At 43.1% G+C, this 18,291-nt stretch overlaps 1 protein-coding gene across 1 annotated transcript in view; it reads left to right on the top strand.

Annotated features, from left to right (window-relative positions):
• The window catches only part of MCC (mutated in colorectal cancers), a 237,797-nt gene extending 219,875 nt beyond the window's left edge, over positions 1-17,922 (top strand). Inside the window, exons 13-17 of the mRNA XM_015418649.1 lie at positions 1,510-1,744; positions 2,061-2,267; positions 4,053-4,150; positions 17,066-17,188; positions 17,415-17,922. Of these exons, the coding sequence (XP_015274135.1) occupies positions 1,510-1,744; positions 2,061-2,267; positions 4,053-4,150; positions 17,066-17,188; positions 17,415-17,595 (844 nt within the window). The 3' untranslated portion in view covers positions 17,596-17,922. The remainder of the gene's footprint in view (positions 1-1,509; positions 1,745-2,060; positions 2,268-4,052; positions 4,151-17,065; positions 17,189-17,414) is intronic.
• The last annotated feature ends 369 nt before the right edge of the window (positions 17,923-18,291 follow it).

Genomic DNA, 18,291 nt, shown 5'->3' with positions numbered 1-18,291 from the left:
AATCATATTGGCTTTTTCCATTTGTAGCTGTAACAAACAGTTTTCTTGGAAATTTTGTTTTGTTTCAACTTCCCCCATTCTTTTCCTAATTTTCTTGTTTGTGGTGTCTGTCTCTTTAATTCTCTCAGTCGCATGCTCCACCTTCTTCTCCGTTTCTGCCAGTTGGAGCTGCTGTGCTGCAAAGTTTTGATTCATCAAAGTCAGTTGCTGGTTAATACCATTGAGTTGCTCCATCACCGGCTTAAGCATATCCGCTAACATTTTCATGACGTCTGCTCCCTCTTCCAGTTTTGGGCTCTGACTACCTGGCGGTTTCGTTTTAAACTTTCTTTGCGAGGCCGCCATTTTAACCGATTGTTTACAATTCCAAACCGCTTCTCACGGGCTCAAAAAATCGTCGCCTCAATGTCAGCGCTCAAGTAAGTCTCTCAAAACAAGATCACTGCTTGTTTCCCCCCTCTGCCCCTTCGTTATGCTTCTCTGTTCTTTCGCATCTTTGTGCTTCGCTTTTCCCACGGGGGGGTAGTTCGCTTTTAAAATGTTTTATTTATTTTGAACTTACGTTCATTGTTGGTCATTTCTCTGATCTCGCTCACAACATTCGATACTCCGCTCGATCTCCAGCGCTTGTCCCGGTCGAATCAGCTTGTTCCCGAGGGCCACACAGCGGCAGGACCGTCAGGGCAGAGTGAAGCCTCTATTCTCCGGCATCGAGCCATCGAAGAGGCTACCCCTCAAAAGCCCTCTGGCCTGGAGCCTATCGCAAAGGCTCCGTGGGGATGCCACTTGAGGTAGCACCCCTCCATACCGCTGGTGTGCTAATCGCTCCCCCGAGATCTGGGGAGAGCGATCACCATCGCCAATCCACAAACCGGAAGTCGAATTTCCTTTATCTTGTATGAAGATTGTGTCAGACATTGAAAACTAGATTTCTAACAGAGGAGTAGGATGAGGACTGAAGCCTATCATAAAGTCAAGTTCTCTGACCTTGCAATTCTTTTCCCCTGTTTCTTGCCTGAAACAGCCATCCTGTTTAAGGCAAAAGAGTCTGGTGGGGTTGATTTGGTTTTACTTTGAATATTTTTCACAAAACATGATAATGAACAGTCCTGGAGCATAATGAACAGTACTGGAGCATATCATTGTCTAAATTAAGATCAGAGTCCTGCCTGCTGTAACATCAGTGTGGCAGGAGAAGTCAACAGTGTCTAAAAGCCGGACTTTTACAATGATGGCTCCAAAACTTTTAAACCTTCTTACATAAGGATGATCAAAAAGCTCTAGCTCTCCTGTGGTCCAGAAAGGATGCTTAACTCACATCTTTCAATAGGGTATTTGGTTGATTTAAGGTTCTCTTATGGCAGTTCTGCCTTGTTTGTTTTGTTGGTTTTTTACTGTTTACATAGTTCTTTTCAGTTGTGGTCTAACTGCATTGAGCTTCTGCAAAAGCTGGTTTTAAAGCATTTAAAATAAACTGTATTCTTTGCCCCCCCCCATGTCTCTTCAAAGTACCACCAGCTCAACAGCAAGTAGTTGTGATACTGAGTTCACGAAGGAGGATGAACAGAGATTGAAGGACTATATTCAGCAGCTGAAGAATGACCGGGCAGCTGTGAAGCTGACCATGTTGGAACTGGAGAGCATCCATATCGATCCCCTTAGTTACGATGTCAAGCCACGCGGAGATAGCCAAAGGCTGGATCTAGAAAATGCGGTACTCATGCAGGAACTCATGGCAATGAAGGTATTTTATTTAGTGGCTTAGAAGTTAATATTGCTTTTGGCTTCTGTTTTTACAATGTAGCTGCAGTGTTTCTGTTACCTAAAAAGTGTTTAATTTTTTAAAACCACCATGGCAAAAAACTGGCCCAGAAGACACGGAACACTGCCTTAGGAGCAAGAGGATTGAGGACGGACGGTATAAAATGCAATGTACGTAATACTTGACTTTGAGAAACGTAGGAGCTAGCATTATCACCCACTGTGTGAACCTTGTGTCCTAATGGCATAGAAGTCTATGAAATAACAGACTTGCTTGGTCTTCTGTGCCTCCCGACCAGGAGGAAATGGCAGAGCTGAAGGCGCAGCTGTACTTGCTAGAAAAAGAGAAGAAAGCCCTGGAGCTGAAGCTGAGCAGTCGAGAAGCTCAAGAGCAGGCCTACCTGGTCCACATTGAGCACCTGAAGTCAGAAGTGGAAGAGCAAAAGGAACAGAGAATGAGATCCCTCAGCTCAGCTAGCAGCAGCAGTAAAGATAAGGCAAGTAAGGTGAGGTGCTCTTTAAGATCATCTGATGATACTTTGTTGGAACCCCCATGTTCAGAGGCAGTATACCAGAGTTTAGAGACATGTAACAGGTAAAGAGCTATTGCCTTTATTTTCTGCTAGCAGGCTTCCCAGAAATTTACAGCTGGGCACTGTTGATTATAGAATGCTGGTTTAGGTAGGCTTCTAGCTGGATCCAGGAAGAGTTCTTCTTGACAGAGATGTCAGATAGTTTGACAGAGATATCAGGAGATATTTATAGTGTCAGCCTGCCGGGTACTACTTTCTGAATTTCATCCTGATTCCCCCATGTGGAATGCTAACAGAAAGGAAGGTTTCATCTGCCCATAACTACCATAAACTTAATGTCCTTGGGATTCCTTTCAGTGTATTTACAGGTGGAAAAGGGTGGTGCTTCAGTAATCGTTCCTTATGGTAAGAATATTGAGCCTTAATCTGCACTCCTGAGAGAGCTTTCTTCAGACCCTCCAGGAGTGCCTGCAAGTAGTAGTCTTGGGGGATCCCATGGCACAGTCATCCTCCTCCCGCTGAAGCCATGCAGAGGCACCTGGCCATCTAACCTCCCGCCCTCCAGGCACTGCAGAGGGGAAGAGCCAGGTAGTGGGAGCTGCTGTATTTCACAGGTCTCTGAAATATGAAACAATCTGAGTACTATAGGAAACTGCCAAGTGAAGTGTGGATTTTCTTGTAATGGTTTATATCATAAGCTAAATAGTATCCAAGAGGTCTGCTTCTATCTATAATAGCTCTCAGATAAGCACAAGAAACTTGACAGAGGGGACATCTCACTGCATTACTTAGGCGGCTGCGGCGGCTGCTGCTGGGGAAGGACTTGGTAGCATAATAAAGAATTGGCTGGGCAGTTTAATCATAGACTTAATGCTGTGATAAGAAGTAGGGAGCCAAAAATGGGCATGTACCACATTTTGTACACTTGCCTCTGTGTAGCGCGGAAAGGGAACCACACATGGCAAAAAGAGCTGTTCAGAATCTGAAACACTAATGTCCTTGATGTTACTTATTTTAAAAGGCCATATTGAGTGTGAGTGCTCCATGTCTTTTAAAAACAGAATGTTCCCCAAGCATGTGGATTATCCTGCACAGTTGGAGAAGGTTCCAACAGGGAGAAATCTCCTAGGTCTGCCTTTTTCTCTCCCTCCCCACCCCTAGCCTCAGCCACTGAAATTAGAATGCCCTGATTCTTGAGTCTAGTGTGTAGATGCTACCTGAGGAATGGGGGGGAGTGCCAGTTGCAGCTAACTCCCCTCTTGTGCCAGTGTTTATCTTCCTGTGTTCTTTCAACCACATCCTCCACATCTCCTCTGCTTCTGCTATGAATTTTGGACTGGGAGGAAGTTCCTTCAAAGTGGCTCAGTTCTTCTTCCAGAGTGGCCCTGCCTTGCCCTTGAAAACCTATCTTGTTAAGTGAAAGAGGTCCTTTTAAAGCCACTTCCTCCATCCCTGTTCAAGCCTGCACTGCCACCAGCAGTAACACAGGAAAAACAGTAGATTTGAAGAGTGGCGTGGTGAGATATGCAGTGATGAGTGAGCCAGCCAGAAGTCCTGAGTGGATTGTATGGAGAGTGTGAACGTGTGAGGGGCAATCAATGACAATGTGAGAATATGTCTGTGTATGGGGGAATGCTCTGTGAAAGTTTGTATAAGCAACAGGCAGGGGAGTGAGAAAGAAATGGCCAGTGAGAAGTCATTACAAAAACATATTTGAGCCTTCTCAAAGGTCCCTGTTTGTCTGGCTTTATTTTACAGGAATGTACAGAGAGCACTACAGCATCATTAACATTAGCTGAGCTGAAACCCTACAGTGAAAGTGAACTTACTACAGAACTGGCAAATGCACTCAGACGGTAAGGAGGCTATTCCCCTTCTTGGGGAGAGAGGTGCTAATAAGTCTGTGATTTAATTCTGGGTTTTAAATTAGTTCAATGTTAAGTGGTTGTACAGTGCTGCAGTTCTAGAGTTTTCTAAGTTCTCCTTTTCTCCTTCCATTTTGTTCATCAGCTTGGTCCCCTCTGGTTTTCTCAAACATCTATCAATTGGGGATTTAATTATTATTGCTAATTCCCATATCACTTGTGATAACCCTGAGGCACAGGCTAGTTGACTGAGTTAATGAAAGGTCTCACGGGAACCACATGACAAATCTGGGAATAGCATTCCAGTCTCTTCTTCTGAATATTGCTGTGAGGTTACATCCCAGCAAGAACATGCTTTCTAGCCTTATATTAACAGTAGTGCAAAAAGTAACTAAATGCCATCTCAGTAATAACATGGAGTACACCACTACTAAACACTACGGAAGCATCACTGGCGGATGTCGTGTCTTCCCATCACTAAAAGCCAGATTATTTCTTTCATCAGTTTAAAAATATCAATATACCCACATCACTTACTTGCTTTTCAATACGGATAGAGCATTTATCAATAAAACAGTTGTTTAGAAATCCAAAAGTATCCAACAAACTTAGTACACAATGTGCTGAAGATGTAAAAATTAATAGTCTTTTATAAATACTTTATAAGATGCTGAACTGCAGACTGGAAGGTCGGTAGTTCAGCAGTTCGAGACCCAAGCACTGCATGACCGAGTGAGCTCCTGTCTCTGGTCCCAGCTCCTGCCAACCTAGCAGTTCAAAAGCAAGAAATTGCAAGTAGATAAATAGGTACCACTGCGGTGGAGAGTTAACAGCGTTCTGTGCGCCTTGGCGTTTAGCCATGCCGGCCACATGACCATGGAAACGTCTTCAGACAATGCTAGCTCTTTGGCTTGGAAACGGAGATGAGCACCACAACCTTAGAGTCGGATTCGACTGACTTTCAAGCAAGGGAAATCTTTACCTTTACGTCCGAATCAGAGCCAAGACCAAGGCAGGGTACTGTTTTCTGATAGTACATCTGATGAAACAATATACCAATTTTCAGGTTAAAAATAAGTCACCAGGGCCAGATAATACTCACCTAAGCAGTCTTAAAGAATGCATTGTTATCTCTGTTGAACTGTCATTTATTATGTTTTATGTATAAAAGCATCTAAAATACACTTTGTGCTATATAGCAATAAAATGTTCAAGTTTTTGCCCATATATTCACAGTCCAAAGAATGTGAGACAAAAGGAGAGAAAAGGAAGAATTTGCATTAGCAAAGAATAAAAGGAAGCAAAACTAGTTAAGATCTATACAATAGGCATCCAAAGTGTTAAGAAAGAATATAATGTATCACAGTATTCAGCCTGGACCAGACCAAATCCAATGTGACAGTAAATTTTGATGGATCCAGGACATTACAGGTCTGTCAGCCTAACAGCTTTTCCAGGCAAATTATAATACTGGTTAACAGACTGAAGGCGGATTATATAAAAGGAGGGATCAAAGCATGACCTGCAGCCACACAGCTTTGCAAATGAACTGCCTGTGGAGAATAATAGCAATTCATGCTCTGGTAGAAACCCAGCAATCTTGCCTTTTCTCTTTCACTCACTGGCTAATGCTGCCATCTCCAGCTGGGGGAAATGAACAAAGCGCCCTGCAGCCAGATTCTTGGGGAAGACGAGGCGCAATGTCCTCCTGTCTGGAGCCCTCTGGGGTGGGGTGTTCCATTAGCTCTACTCAGCCAGAAGAGGGAACATGGCAGCCGTAGTAGGGAATCCGCTGAGGAGAAGCAAGGGTGATGGCTTGAACCATCTTTCATTTTGCTGGTAGGTTTGCCTTGGCAATTCATTTGTAAATCTCTCACTTGCGGAGAGATTATTGGCATGATATCTGTAAAGTGGATAATTGTTTCACCAGCTTTTCTGAATGCGTTAAGAAGTATGTTTGCAAGTAGATAAATTAGACATGGTACACTTAGCTTTCTGAAAAGCTTTTGACTTTCGATTGAGAAGAAAAAGGTACTGAAAATTCAAGCAGCGGTACTCACAATGCTGTAATGTCTATTCTGTTGTGCTCCCACATTTTGAATACTGTGTGCTGTAGTGTTATTTTTTACATCTTCAACAAATTGCTTTCCAAACTCAAGAATGATATTAGGAACCAGGAGAAATATAGTGAAATGGCCAGACAGTTGTTGCATCTTCCTGCAAAATTCTAGGGAGATCAGGATGTAGTTTGAGAGGCACTGTGACGGAAGGGAGAGCCATAATAATGAGTTATAAAACTATCCATGGTATGAGGAATTCATATGTATTTCTCTTGCAGCACTTGAATTTTGTATAGTGGACCTATTAGTTTGCAGTAACAAAAAATCTTGTGACACTGTTAAGACGTTAAGAGAGCCAGTTTGGTGTGGTGGTTGAGTGCACAGACTCTGATCTGGGAGAACCGGGTTTGATTCCCCACTCCTCCACTTGCACCTGGCTGGATGACCTTGGACAAGCTGTAGTTCTGATAAGAGCTGTCCTTGAAAAAGAGCAGTTTCTGTCAAGAGCTCTCTCAGCCCCACCTACCTCACAGGATGTCTGTTGTGGGGAGGGGAGGGGAAGGGAAAGGAGTTTGTAAGCCGCTCTGAGACACCTTTGGGTAGTGAAGGGCAGGGTATAAATCCAATCTCCTCCTCCTCCTCCTCCTCCTCCTCCTCCTCTTCTCCTTCTTCTCCTTCTCCTTCTTCTTCTTATACATTTATTGTGGCAGAGGTTAGTCTGTCAAGTGTACAGTGGCCCCTAGCCTGGTAGTGTTGGAAATGCTGTGTTCCTATATACGAAGTAGGGTGAACAAAGGCAGCTATTTGATAATATTTGGGACAGATTTGAGAGAGTTTTTCATCCATTTCAACCTAAATTCAAATTATAGGCCTTGAGTTTGATCTTAGTAATATATGTTTGTGTAATTTAAGAATGGGCATTTATAGAGATATGGGAAAGTGGTATCTTGACTGAAAAATTTAAATCCATGCTTTCAGCCATACAATCTTCTGCATTTAAGAGCACCCTGGGTTTCTAAAACTACAGAAGTGCACACGGATGCTCCAGGGGCGTTAGTGTACAGCTGAGCCAGTATTAAATAAATTCATGCTGTGCAGGGAAACGTTAGCTTGGAGGTGTGATGAAATATCTGCCTGGTAATGGTGAAACATGAATGAGAAATTGCTATGTACTTGTACAAACCTATATATTTACTTTTGCAAAGCAATTATTTCCTGTGCACAGCATGGGTTGATTTTTACTAGCAAAAGTAGTAAATTGGGGTCCAAAGGAGTCATTTGTATGGATGTTTGTAGGGACATTTTACCAGCTTTCATTCTGTCTTGACAGTAAATGTATTTAAATCAGTCAGTTTCATTATCTTCCTTGGGGAAAACCTGGCATATTTCCAAATCCTTAACTAAGTTGTGAATTGGGTTTTTCCTGTAGTATGCTTCTGGCAACCTTTACAATAGCAAGTATTACATTTAATAAATCAGAGATCATTAGAACTATATAATCAGCATTCCTCTTACCAACTTTGTATAATCCTCCAGTTGCTACTACAGAATATTTAGTTTGGTTAATGCAGTAATAATAAATGGTCCTAATGAAAAAACAAAACAGGATTTGCCTGCAGACTTAACAATAACAGTAGCATAGGTCATTAAAAAGTCACCTGCAGGTCTTTTGCCTTTAGCTAGTGTTGTCCATCCCTTCAGGTTATTATTTTGTTCTTTAGATCTGACCATCCCCTCTCTTTTTATATGTAAGTGGAGAACCTGAATTCAGAGAGATGGATTTGCCAGTATCACATTTGATTTAGCCATTAGTTTCCTTCCCGTGATAAGTGTAGACAGCTGTATCCAAAGCTTGTGGAAGCAGATCTTTCCTCTGCATCCCTCTGTGACCCCTACAAAGGACTGACGGGGGTCAAGGCACCTCCATAGAATAAAAGCTTCTAGCCATTGGGGTGCTGGAGTGATGAAGGGACATGGGCCAAATCTCTCCTGCTTCCACTGGCACAGGAAGCTAAATTAACAGAAGAGGGAGACAAGATGTCTTCACAATCCCCCCTACATCATTGCAACTTCTTGTGCCACGTGACTTTTTGTCCATGTGAATTGCCCAACTTCCTTCAGCACTTTTTCAGTAGTCAGGTTGCTTCCATGTGGAGTTTTTGGTCCAGTTTGGTGACCAGATTGGAGCTCGTTTTTTTGGGGGGGGGGTGTTTTAGTATCCAGATTACATCGTCATCCAATCATCTACTCTTTGGGGTTTCCTGCTTTACACCGTGACTACCCAAACCTGCTTTGCTGTGATCTTTCAGTGGGATTGCATACCATATGGACTGGTATGCATCACTGTGGAGGATTTTTTTAAAAATTTTAAAACAATGATTGCTGTAGTATTAGAACAATACAGTGATATAGTTGTTACCAGTGGCAGGGGAGATGCTGGGAGTGAAGGGATGACTGAGGAAAGCACAGAGAGCCATCCATCCCCACGTGGTTTCTTGGTTGTCCCTGTGAATGTTTGTTCTCATGCCTTGTTTCAACTGTTTCAGATTTCTGTAGTCCAAATCCTATTTCATTGGATGTCATATCCCATCCGGGTGAATGTACTGATATTGTGTAATCCTGCCTTGAGTCTCTGGGAGAAAGCTGAACAATAAATAAATAAATAAATAAATGGCTGCATAATGGGGAAGTGTTGCTATCTGGAAGCGACAACAGAAAGCTGCTGTGAGAAAGATCTGCTTTGTAGGATCTTCCCCAAAGTATCTATTGAAACTACCTCTAGTTTTCTAAGACCTCTTTTGTTAAATTGGAATAAGCTTTTTACATTTTGAATATGTGGCATGAGTGTCTCTTGTGTAAAATCTGCTGTATTTCAAAGCAGAGAGGGAGAGAGAGAGATTTCCTAAATGAAAATTATATGAGTAGAAAAAGGTATTCTGTGAAACTGCCCTAATCCCACTAATGAATACAGCACTGTCTTTTGAGAAATGCTTAGTTAGCACAACCTTCCTTGATATGTTTCCCTCACCTCTCTGCCAGTGCTCCCTCCAAGCTGTGGAGTCTTGTGAGCAAAGATTTCAGTTCGTGAGCTACTAGCATTAAAATTGTGAGCAAGCGATTTGGCTGCAGCATAAATTAGTTTGCTCTGGAGCCATCCTTCCTAAGACAAAAATGTGTGAGCTGGAGGCTAAAAAACTGAGCTAGCTCACACTAACTCAGATTAGAGGGAACATTGTGTTCCCTGCTTGCTTTGCTGGCTGTTCTGGCTTTCCCTTTTGCCTGTTAGACTTTATCCTTAATAAATTCACCAACAGGTCAGGAGCACTTACAGCAGTTCTCTGCAGGAAATGAAAGAAATGTCCTCTAGGAAACAATCATGCACTGGCAGAGACAGGATAAGGTGACCTAATAGAATGGTTTCATCTCAGATTTCTAGGTTTCTAGAAAAATCAATGGAGAAAAGGAAGGATTTATAATCTCTGTTACTTCCTTGAAGTAGGCAGGACTTGGGAGGGACCTTGACTGCTGCTTCTCCCCTTCCCTGCTTCACTGCCCCCCACACAGACAATTTGGCCAGTGTTAATGCCCATACTGATTTCTAAATGCATTTAATGCTATAAATAGAAGGTCTGGACAATCCTGAAGTTTCATAATGGAATACAAAAGGTATTCCGCTCAATTTCTCCAGTTCAGATCTGCATTATTAATATTTTATTTAGTTAGTTGAAATACTTGTATCCCACCTTCTTACACTCAGTCTTCTTAGGCCAAGACTCACTGCATATGGGGGGCCCCACTGATTTCATCTTAACTCCATGTGAAACATCTGTTCCACTAGCTCTCTGTGACAATTCTGCAGAGATACCAAAAAGGTATGGTAACTTTGCAGTACAGGTAATCTGCCAATGTCATATCAAAGTGTGAACTCATGATCAGAGATCAGTCTATGGTTTGATTGGTATAATGTACTACATAGGATTTTGTAGGGGCCAATACTCGCACAAACTTCCCTCTCTGTGTCACCCATCTTCAGAACAGGGTGAAGTTGATCACTATTATCCTACTGATATTTTTCCTATAGCTAAATATAGGAGCCAAGGAGTTGCAGATGAGAGAACTCTAGTACTCTGCCCACTGGACCGTACTGAGTTACTATTATATAGTATTTTGGTCAGCAATAATTTTCAGTCACAGAGCTGTCAGGTTCATCTTTATCCTTCACAGCAAGGTAGACTTATTTGTGGACCAGTGTTGAGCTGCTTTGCTTTGGAATTCCTTCTGTTATCTCAATACCTGATAACCAAACACAATGAGATGGCAGAAGATTTGATCATGCATTAAACAAGAACCTCCAAACCCTTAAAAGCAGCAGGGAGAAAAGGAGGATGGCATCAGATAAGCAACACTGTGCTGGGAGAGGTAAAGAGTGTGGCAGACCGCTGTGAAACTCTATGTGATTACACAGAAGTCTGGGTATAGATGCAATCAATTGATTATGGTACTGGGGGCATATTAAGTTTGAACCCCACAGCTACTTTTAAAAAATAAGGGGAATTTAATTGCATATCTTCAACTGTCTTGTCTCATTTGGTTGTCAGTAAAACTCCATTCTATTTTTGTATTTTAGAATGATATCCATTACATATGCCTCTGCAAAAACATGGATGTTTTCCAGGTCTTAAGACTTTTTTGACTTAAGACTGGTGCTTAGATATGAGATTGTGCAAAGCCAAATGCTGCTTAAATAGGTGCTTTAGTATTGATCTTGCCACTTGCTTTGGCACAGTTAACTTTTGAACTCAGGTCTGCCTTGAATAACAGAAATGCTTAATTCTGAATAGCAGGCAAAAGCTATCCTGTACTGTGAATGCACTGCCAAGCATACAGTAATGAAGCAATGGTAAAATCTTCCATTCTGCTACACTGTCTGCACACAGACAGCCCCTCAGCCCCACCTACCTCACAAGGTGTCTGTTGTGGGGAGGGGAGGGAAAGGGAAAGGAGTTTGTAAGCCACTCTGAGACTCCCTTGGGTAGTGAAGGGCAGGGTATAAATCCAATCTCTTCTTCTTCTTTTCCTCTGTCTTCACTGTGGAAGATGACAAGTGCTTGCCTACTCCAGAATCACCAATTTTGAGAGGGGTATTGAGAGAGGATGTCCTACAACTGATAGGCAGATTAAAAACTGATAAATGACCAGGCCAGATGGCATATGTCCATGTGGACCTCCAAAATTCAAATGTGAACATGTGGACCTCTTTTCAAAAATATGCAATCTATCACTAAAATCTGCCTCCGTTCCCAAGGACTAGAAAGTAGCTAATAGGTAACCCTCATCTTTTAAAAGATTCAAGAGGAGATCTGGGAAATTACAGGTCAGTCAGTCTAACACTGATACTGGGTAAATTGGTGGGATCCATTATTAAAAAGAGAATTAGTGAGCACATTGATGAAAAAAGCTATTGAGGAAGAATCAGCATGTATTCTGTAAGAAAAGATCTTCTCACTAACCTTTTAGAGTTCTTTGAGGGAATGAACAAGCATGTGGACAAGGGTGACCCAATAGATGTTGTTTACCTTGACTTCCAGAAAGCTTTTGATAAAGTTCCTCGTCAAAGGCTCACAAGTAAATTCAGCAGTCATGGGATAAGAGCACAAGTCCTCTTGTGGATTAAAAACTGTTTAATTAACAGGAAAGAGAGTTAGTATAAATGTGCAGTTTTCACAGTGGAAGATAGTAAGCAGGGGGGTACCGCAGAGCACAGTACTGGTCAGGTGATTTTTAAATTGTTCATTAATGTTTTGGAGTTGGGAGTAAGCAGTGAAGTGGCTAAGTTTGTGAGTGACATTAAGTTGTTCAGGGCAGTGAAAACCAGGGAGGACTGTGAGGCACTCCAGAGAGCTCTACCAAGGCTGGGTGAGTGGGCATCAATGTGGCAAATGAGGTTCAATGTAGGCAAGTGAAAAGTAATGCACATTGGAGCCAAAAATCCCAACTATAATTACATGTTGATGGGGTGCAAACCAGAGGTAACTGACCAGGAGAGAGATCTTGGAGTCATGGCAGATAACTCACTGAAACTGTCAACTCAGTGTGCAATTGCAATAAAAAAGGCAAATGCTATCCTGGGATTATTAGGAGGGAAATTGAAAACAAATCAGCAAGTATCATAATGCCCCTCTATAAATTGATGGTGCAGCCTCATTTGGAATACTGTGTACAGTTCTGGTCACTGCACCTCAAAAAAGATATTATAGCATGTGGAAAAATGCAGAAAAGGTTAACTGAAATGATTAAGGGGATGGTACACTTTCCCTATGAAGAAAGGTTAAAGAGGTTAGGGCTCTTTATCTTGGAGAAACAACAATTTAGGGGTGACATAATAGAGGTTTACAAAATTATGCATGGAATAGAGAAGATAAAGAAGCACTTTTCTCCCTTTCTCACAATACAAGAACTCATGGGTACGGAATGAAATTGACGAGTAGTAGGTGAAGAACGGATAAAAGGAAGTACTTCTTCACCCAAAGAGTAATTAACACATGGAATTCACTGCTGCAAGAAGTGGTGGCAGCTACAAGCATAGACAGCTTCAAGAGGGGATTGGATAAACATATGGGGCAGAGGTCCATTAGTGGCTATTAGCCACAAGGTATAGATGGAAAACTATGTCTGAGGCAGTGATGCTCTGTATTTGTGGTGCTTGGGGGGCCACAGTGGGAAGGCTTCTGGAGTTCTGGCTCCACTGGTGGACCTCCCGATGACACCAGGGTTTTAACCACTGTGACACACCTGCTTGTGGAAATGCCCATATGCCAATATAGAGAGAAATTTGTGCAATTATGAAACTTCTCAAGCTCTCCAAACCAGGGTGGTATTTTCCACTTTAACAAACCAGCCAAACTGCCCTTATTTCTGGTTCGGAGAAATAGCTGTGCACATCACTGACTACTAAACTACAGTATGATTTGACAAAATTGTCAGTCTTTTGCTTGAAACTCCTGCTGGAAAAATTAGGGATACTTTAGACAAGAATTTTTATGAATTGTTTTTGTAGTGCCATTAGAATGCTTGAACAATGGCTAGCAGTGCATGATGGAAGCGGGAAGGAGTAAGCCACTTTCTGTTCTTCTGCTCTACACATTTAGCTGAACAATCAGTGTACGCCTAATCGGAGTGACAAGACTTTATCTGTGAAATAGCTCACAAAAGCCTCACAGCCCTTATCCAATTCCTTAGCATTTGGTCTGGTCTGCAGCAGAGTTCTTATGGACCTAATTGTTCTAAATAATTGGGCTGGGCGTGAGCTCGCAGATGCAATCGTGGCCGCATAATATTCTCTCTTAGGGGCTTTGACTGCCATCTCATAGGAGCTCTTGTGGCTCTGTCACAGGCATGCCGCCACAGTCTCTCTAGCTGTCTAAGCCTTCGCTTCACCAGCCGCAGCTCCTGGGTGAACCAAGGAGCCAGCCTAGAGCGAGGGCACAGAGGGTGTCGGGGAGCGATCTCATTGATGGCTGCCAAGAGTTGGCTGTGCCAATTCTCCACTAGCTCATCCAACAAGCCACCAGGGGGCATCGGATCCCGCAGATCCATCTGAAGCTGCATTGGATCTATTTGGCTTCACGGGCGAGCCAAAATGTGCTCGCCACCTGAACAGGGTCAGGGTGGAACGTTCACACAGGCTTTCAGGGCATAGTGGTCCGACCATGGCACTGCCATGGCAGTAATCCAGTCCACTCTAACCCCCACCGCAAATATCAGATCAAGCATGTGCTCTGCTTGGTGAGTGGGGGCCATTTCATACTGGGCGAGTCTTGGAGCCGCCATGGATGACACAGGTCCATCACCTGTGTGGAGGCCAGGTCATCAGCATGGACATTGAAGTCACCCAGGACTAGCAGTCTAGGGTGCTCCAATGTCCAGCCCGATACAGCCTCCACCAGGAATGACAGGCGATTATTGAAGTCAATGGTACACTAACAAAATACACTAACAAAATAGCCAAATTCTCCCTGGCTTCCCACACCAAGCCAGTGCACTAGATGCCCGTGTGCTTCGGTGGTGGGAGCACCCTGAAGGAGTAAGCCTTCCCGATGAACACTCCTCCACCCCACCCCTTAATCCGGGAGTGGTGGAGGACCGAGACCCCGGGGGGAGCCAGCTGAGAGAGAGCTACTGTCTCCCCGTCTCAAACCCAAGTCTTGGTCATGCACACCCGGTCCACATCCTGCTCCAGCAGAAAGTCCCGAAGGACCGTGGTCTTATTATTTATGGACCTGGCGTTGCACAGCACCAATGTCGGAGTGAGTTCTTTAGTCCTAGCCCACCACCTTTGGGATGGGACGCAGGCGGGAAGGGGGTCAAGCTCCTCTATTTCTCCCCCCCCTTTCCTTCGATTCCTGCCTGGTCCCACTACTATACTTTCCCCTCCCCAGGAGCACTGGTGTCCCTTGCCCCGTCATTGCCAGTTATTAGTAGTCTTCACCACAACAAGCCTCAGATGAACTAATAGCCTGACTGACAGCCTAACCTACCGCACAGGGTTGTTGTACAGATCAAAAGGGGGAGAGGAGAAAGCTGCTTTGGTCTCCACTATGGAAAAAGACTGTACTTTTCCTCCTGGGGAATCCAGTGCTGCCAATCTCCAGGTAAGGGCTGGAGATCACTCAGAATTAAAACTGCTCTCCAGATGGTAGAGATCAGTTCCCCTGGAGAAAATGGCTGCTTTGCGGGGTGGACTGCGTGTCAATTATACCCTGCTGAGATTGCTTCCCTCCTTCTTGGGTCCCCAGTGCGTCTAGGACCTTCAGCTCCCTCCTCCAGGTAGGCTTGTTTTTCCTTGTTAATCTCCCAGAGGTGTGATGCACAGAGACCATGAAGAAGATAGACAGGTTGCTTACCTGTAGCAGATGATCTTAGAGTGGCCATCTGTCCATTCACATCACCCGCTCTCCTTCCCCTCTGCTTTCGGTCCTTTTGTTCTTTGCTCTGAGACTGATGGCAGCGGTCAGAAGGAACTGGCGGGATTGTTGTGCCCCTCCCCTAGTCATGCACAGTGGGGCTGGCGCGTGACTGGGGAGTGGGCGTGAAAATCCCTTTCACTGTCTAAGAAGTACTGATCGAGGTGGGCGCAGGCGCACTATATCCCAGAGGTGTGAATGTACAGATGACTACTCAAAGATCATCAGTTACAGGTAAGCAACCTGTCTTTTCCTCCTGGGGAACCATTGTTGCCAATCTGTTCTTCAGATGGCAGAGATGAGTTCCCCTGGAGAAAATGGTAAGCTCTGTGTCATTATGCCTTGCTGAGGTCACCAGAGCGAATTGATGCTGAGTGCCAAGGCCAGGACACCCACTCAGAGGCTCTTCCTAGAGCTCGTTGTATTTATTTCCACATCGGGCCTTATTCCTAGTTTATAATAACTTTCTTATAATAAAAATTATTAAAAAGAAGAAAAATTTGAACAATTAAAGATAACATTTAAAATTAGCAAATAATTTAATAAAAACACATAAGCAAACAACACCTAATTATAATAGATCTTGACTCGAGTACATTAGATGCAGTTTTGGTCTGTAAAGGGTTTTGTTTTTGTTTTTTCCGTAGGGGAGACACGTCAATGGGCAGATTTTGGTTTCAGTCTTCTGGATTAATTTGGCTGCTATACATAGTGTTAAGGAAGAAAAATTCTCTTCTGGGTTGAAGTGGCAAATGATCTGGTGCATTGTAACATGTTTTCACATAAAAGTACTTGTTATGCTTCATTATCAGCTCCCTAACTGAAGGCTGCTGACCACTCTTTCTTGACTGAATTGGGATCAGCTTTAACTATATATTAAGTATATTTTAAACCGCTGTATGCTTGAGCCTTCAGTGTACATATTCAATAAATTGGCTAATGACAAAATTGAGTGCATTTCCAACAAACCTTTTGAAAACTCACAGTTGTCTCTAGTTGCTGAATGCAATCTGCTGAACTGAGGAATGTTGGACAACTCCTTCTGGTGTTGTAACATATTGCCACCCACAGGTCTGTCAAGGACTGCAGTCTAATGAATAGAATCTGTAGAAGTGGCTCATGTTTTACAGTGCAGTGTAAGGGTCAGTGTCAAATTGTGCTGTTAGATGCTTCTGCTCTCAGCTTCTTGGCAGTAGCAATGTGCATTCACATGGAGCCTTTCTGTAGCATGGTTGCTTATCTTGCCACATCTATGATCTTGGTTTTCAGCAGAAAAGGGAATACTTTTCTTAGTTCTCGTGTCCATCCAACCTAAATGTAAACATTAGTTGTGTGGGGCTGCATATCTGCTTTTTCCTACAACAAAGTGATGTATGAAATATGTACCGCCATGCATGAAGCAACATCACCTTTACCAGAGCTTTGATTGTTTGGGGCAGTGGTGGTTTCTTGCCATTTTCCTACTTAAGCCACCACAAGATTGCTCATGATCTATATACAGGAGGTCTGCTTGTGTATGTTTCACTTTGACCTTGATACTTACAGAACATGAGTAGTCTGGGTACCACTGCAGCCCTGTTCCGTTCTGTGCCACTTTGAGCAAGGAAGAAAGTCAGGGTATAAAGACTTCAATAAATAAGTGCCAAGAAATAACTGAGAAGGTGTTCACACCATCACCCCTCTACATGTAGCCTCAGTTCTCCAGAAACTGGGTTAAGGAATGTGTGGAGTGCGCAGTGCACTTGTGGTTCTGGTGCTCCTGAAATACGTGTAAGAGGTCCTATAACTTCCAATCGATTTATCCACCACTGGTTAAGATGCTTGTTGTTCTAGCTTCACATGGGACTGTGAATATCTGTCTTTTGCTTTCTGTCTTCGTGCAGAGAAAAGAAACTGAAAGCCAGAGTACAGGAATTGGTGAGTGCCTTAGAGAGACTGACAAAGAGCAGCGAAATCCGGCACCAGCAGTCTGCAGAGTTTGTTAATGACTTGAAAAGAGCAAACAGGTAAGTACTTGCCCCAGTAAAAGGCACTTTGTGCTGCATTGAGATAGTTCTCCTGACAACCTTTATGCCAGAGAATCACTGAAGAAGAATCTCTCTGCATTCTTAAGCACTGTATGCTTGTGTGGGATGGGAGGATGCTCAAAGTTTTGTAACAGAAATCTGTTGCTAGGATACTTTTTAGACATGCTCTAATGATCCTTTAATTCTGGCCCCCCACCCCCAACAGTAACCTTGTGGCTGCCTATGAGAAAGCAAAGAAGAAGCATCAAAACAAGCTGAAGAAACTGGAGTCTCAAATGATGGCTATGGTTGAAAGGCATGAGACACAAGTGAGAATGCTCAAACAAAGAATTGCGTTGCTAGAAGAGGAGAACTCAAGACCACATACCAATGAAACATCACTTTAAGCAGAGTGAAAGGTGTTTTTTGTTGTTTGTTGTTTTGTTGTTCTGTAAAGAATCCATGTGCCATTGCAAACCTGTCTCCTTGCAAGACTGATTTAGATCTTGAACACATAAGGGAATCTGAAGTAAACTGGAAGTCAGCAAGTCCCAAGAGAGGTCATGGGTTTGAAGATGGTCCAGCCATAAGCAAGAGGCAAAAAGGAAAAGAGCTTTTTTTTCTTGGATGTTTGCCCATAATCAGATAGTGCCTGTTAGTAAATGTATCTCTTTATCAAGGTACTATGTAATTATTTTATTCACACCATGAAAAGATCTCTTTTTCTTTATGGGTGACAGTCACTCTTTCATAAAATGTTTTCCACTGTATTTTTGAGGGAAACCTTGAAACGCGATGCCCCCCACCCTGTAGCTTTCATGGGGTGGGAATGGTTTTCCTTGTCTCCTCCTCCTCCTGTTCATCCCAGTTCTCTAGAATGAGATTGGGTAGCCATAAATTTGTAACACAATACAAAAAGCCTTTATTGGCATATTTGTAATACTCTACTCACTCTGTGAACATCAAGCATTGCCACATGGTTGAAGGCTGCAGGCATCTTGCTGTGCATGCAGTTTATGCCACCAAGCAAATGGCTATGTGGTCATGCAGTTCCCTCTACCATCGGTTTCAAAGGAAGGTAATAATACAAAGGTGCTTTAAAA

This window comes from Gekko japonicus, unplaced genomic scaffold (genome assembly GCF_001447785.1).
Source record: "Gekko japonicus isolate JY-2015 unplaced genomic scaffold, Gekko_japonicus_V1.1 scaffold541, whole genome shotgun sequence".
Lineage (NCBI taxonomy): Eukaryota > Metazoa > Chordata > Lepidosauria > Squamata > Gekkonidae > Gekko > Gekko japonicus.
Note: the sequence above shows the minus strand (reverse complement) of the source record. Positions and strands in the feature narration are given on the sequence as shown.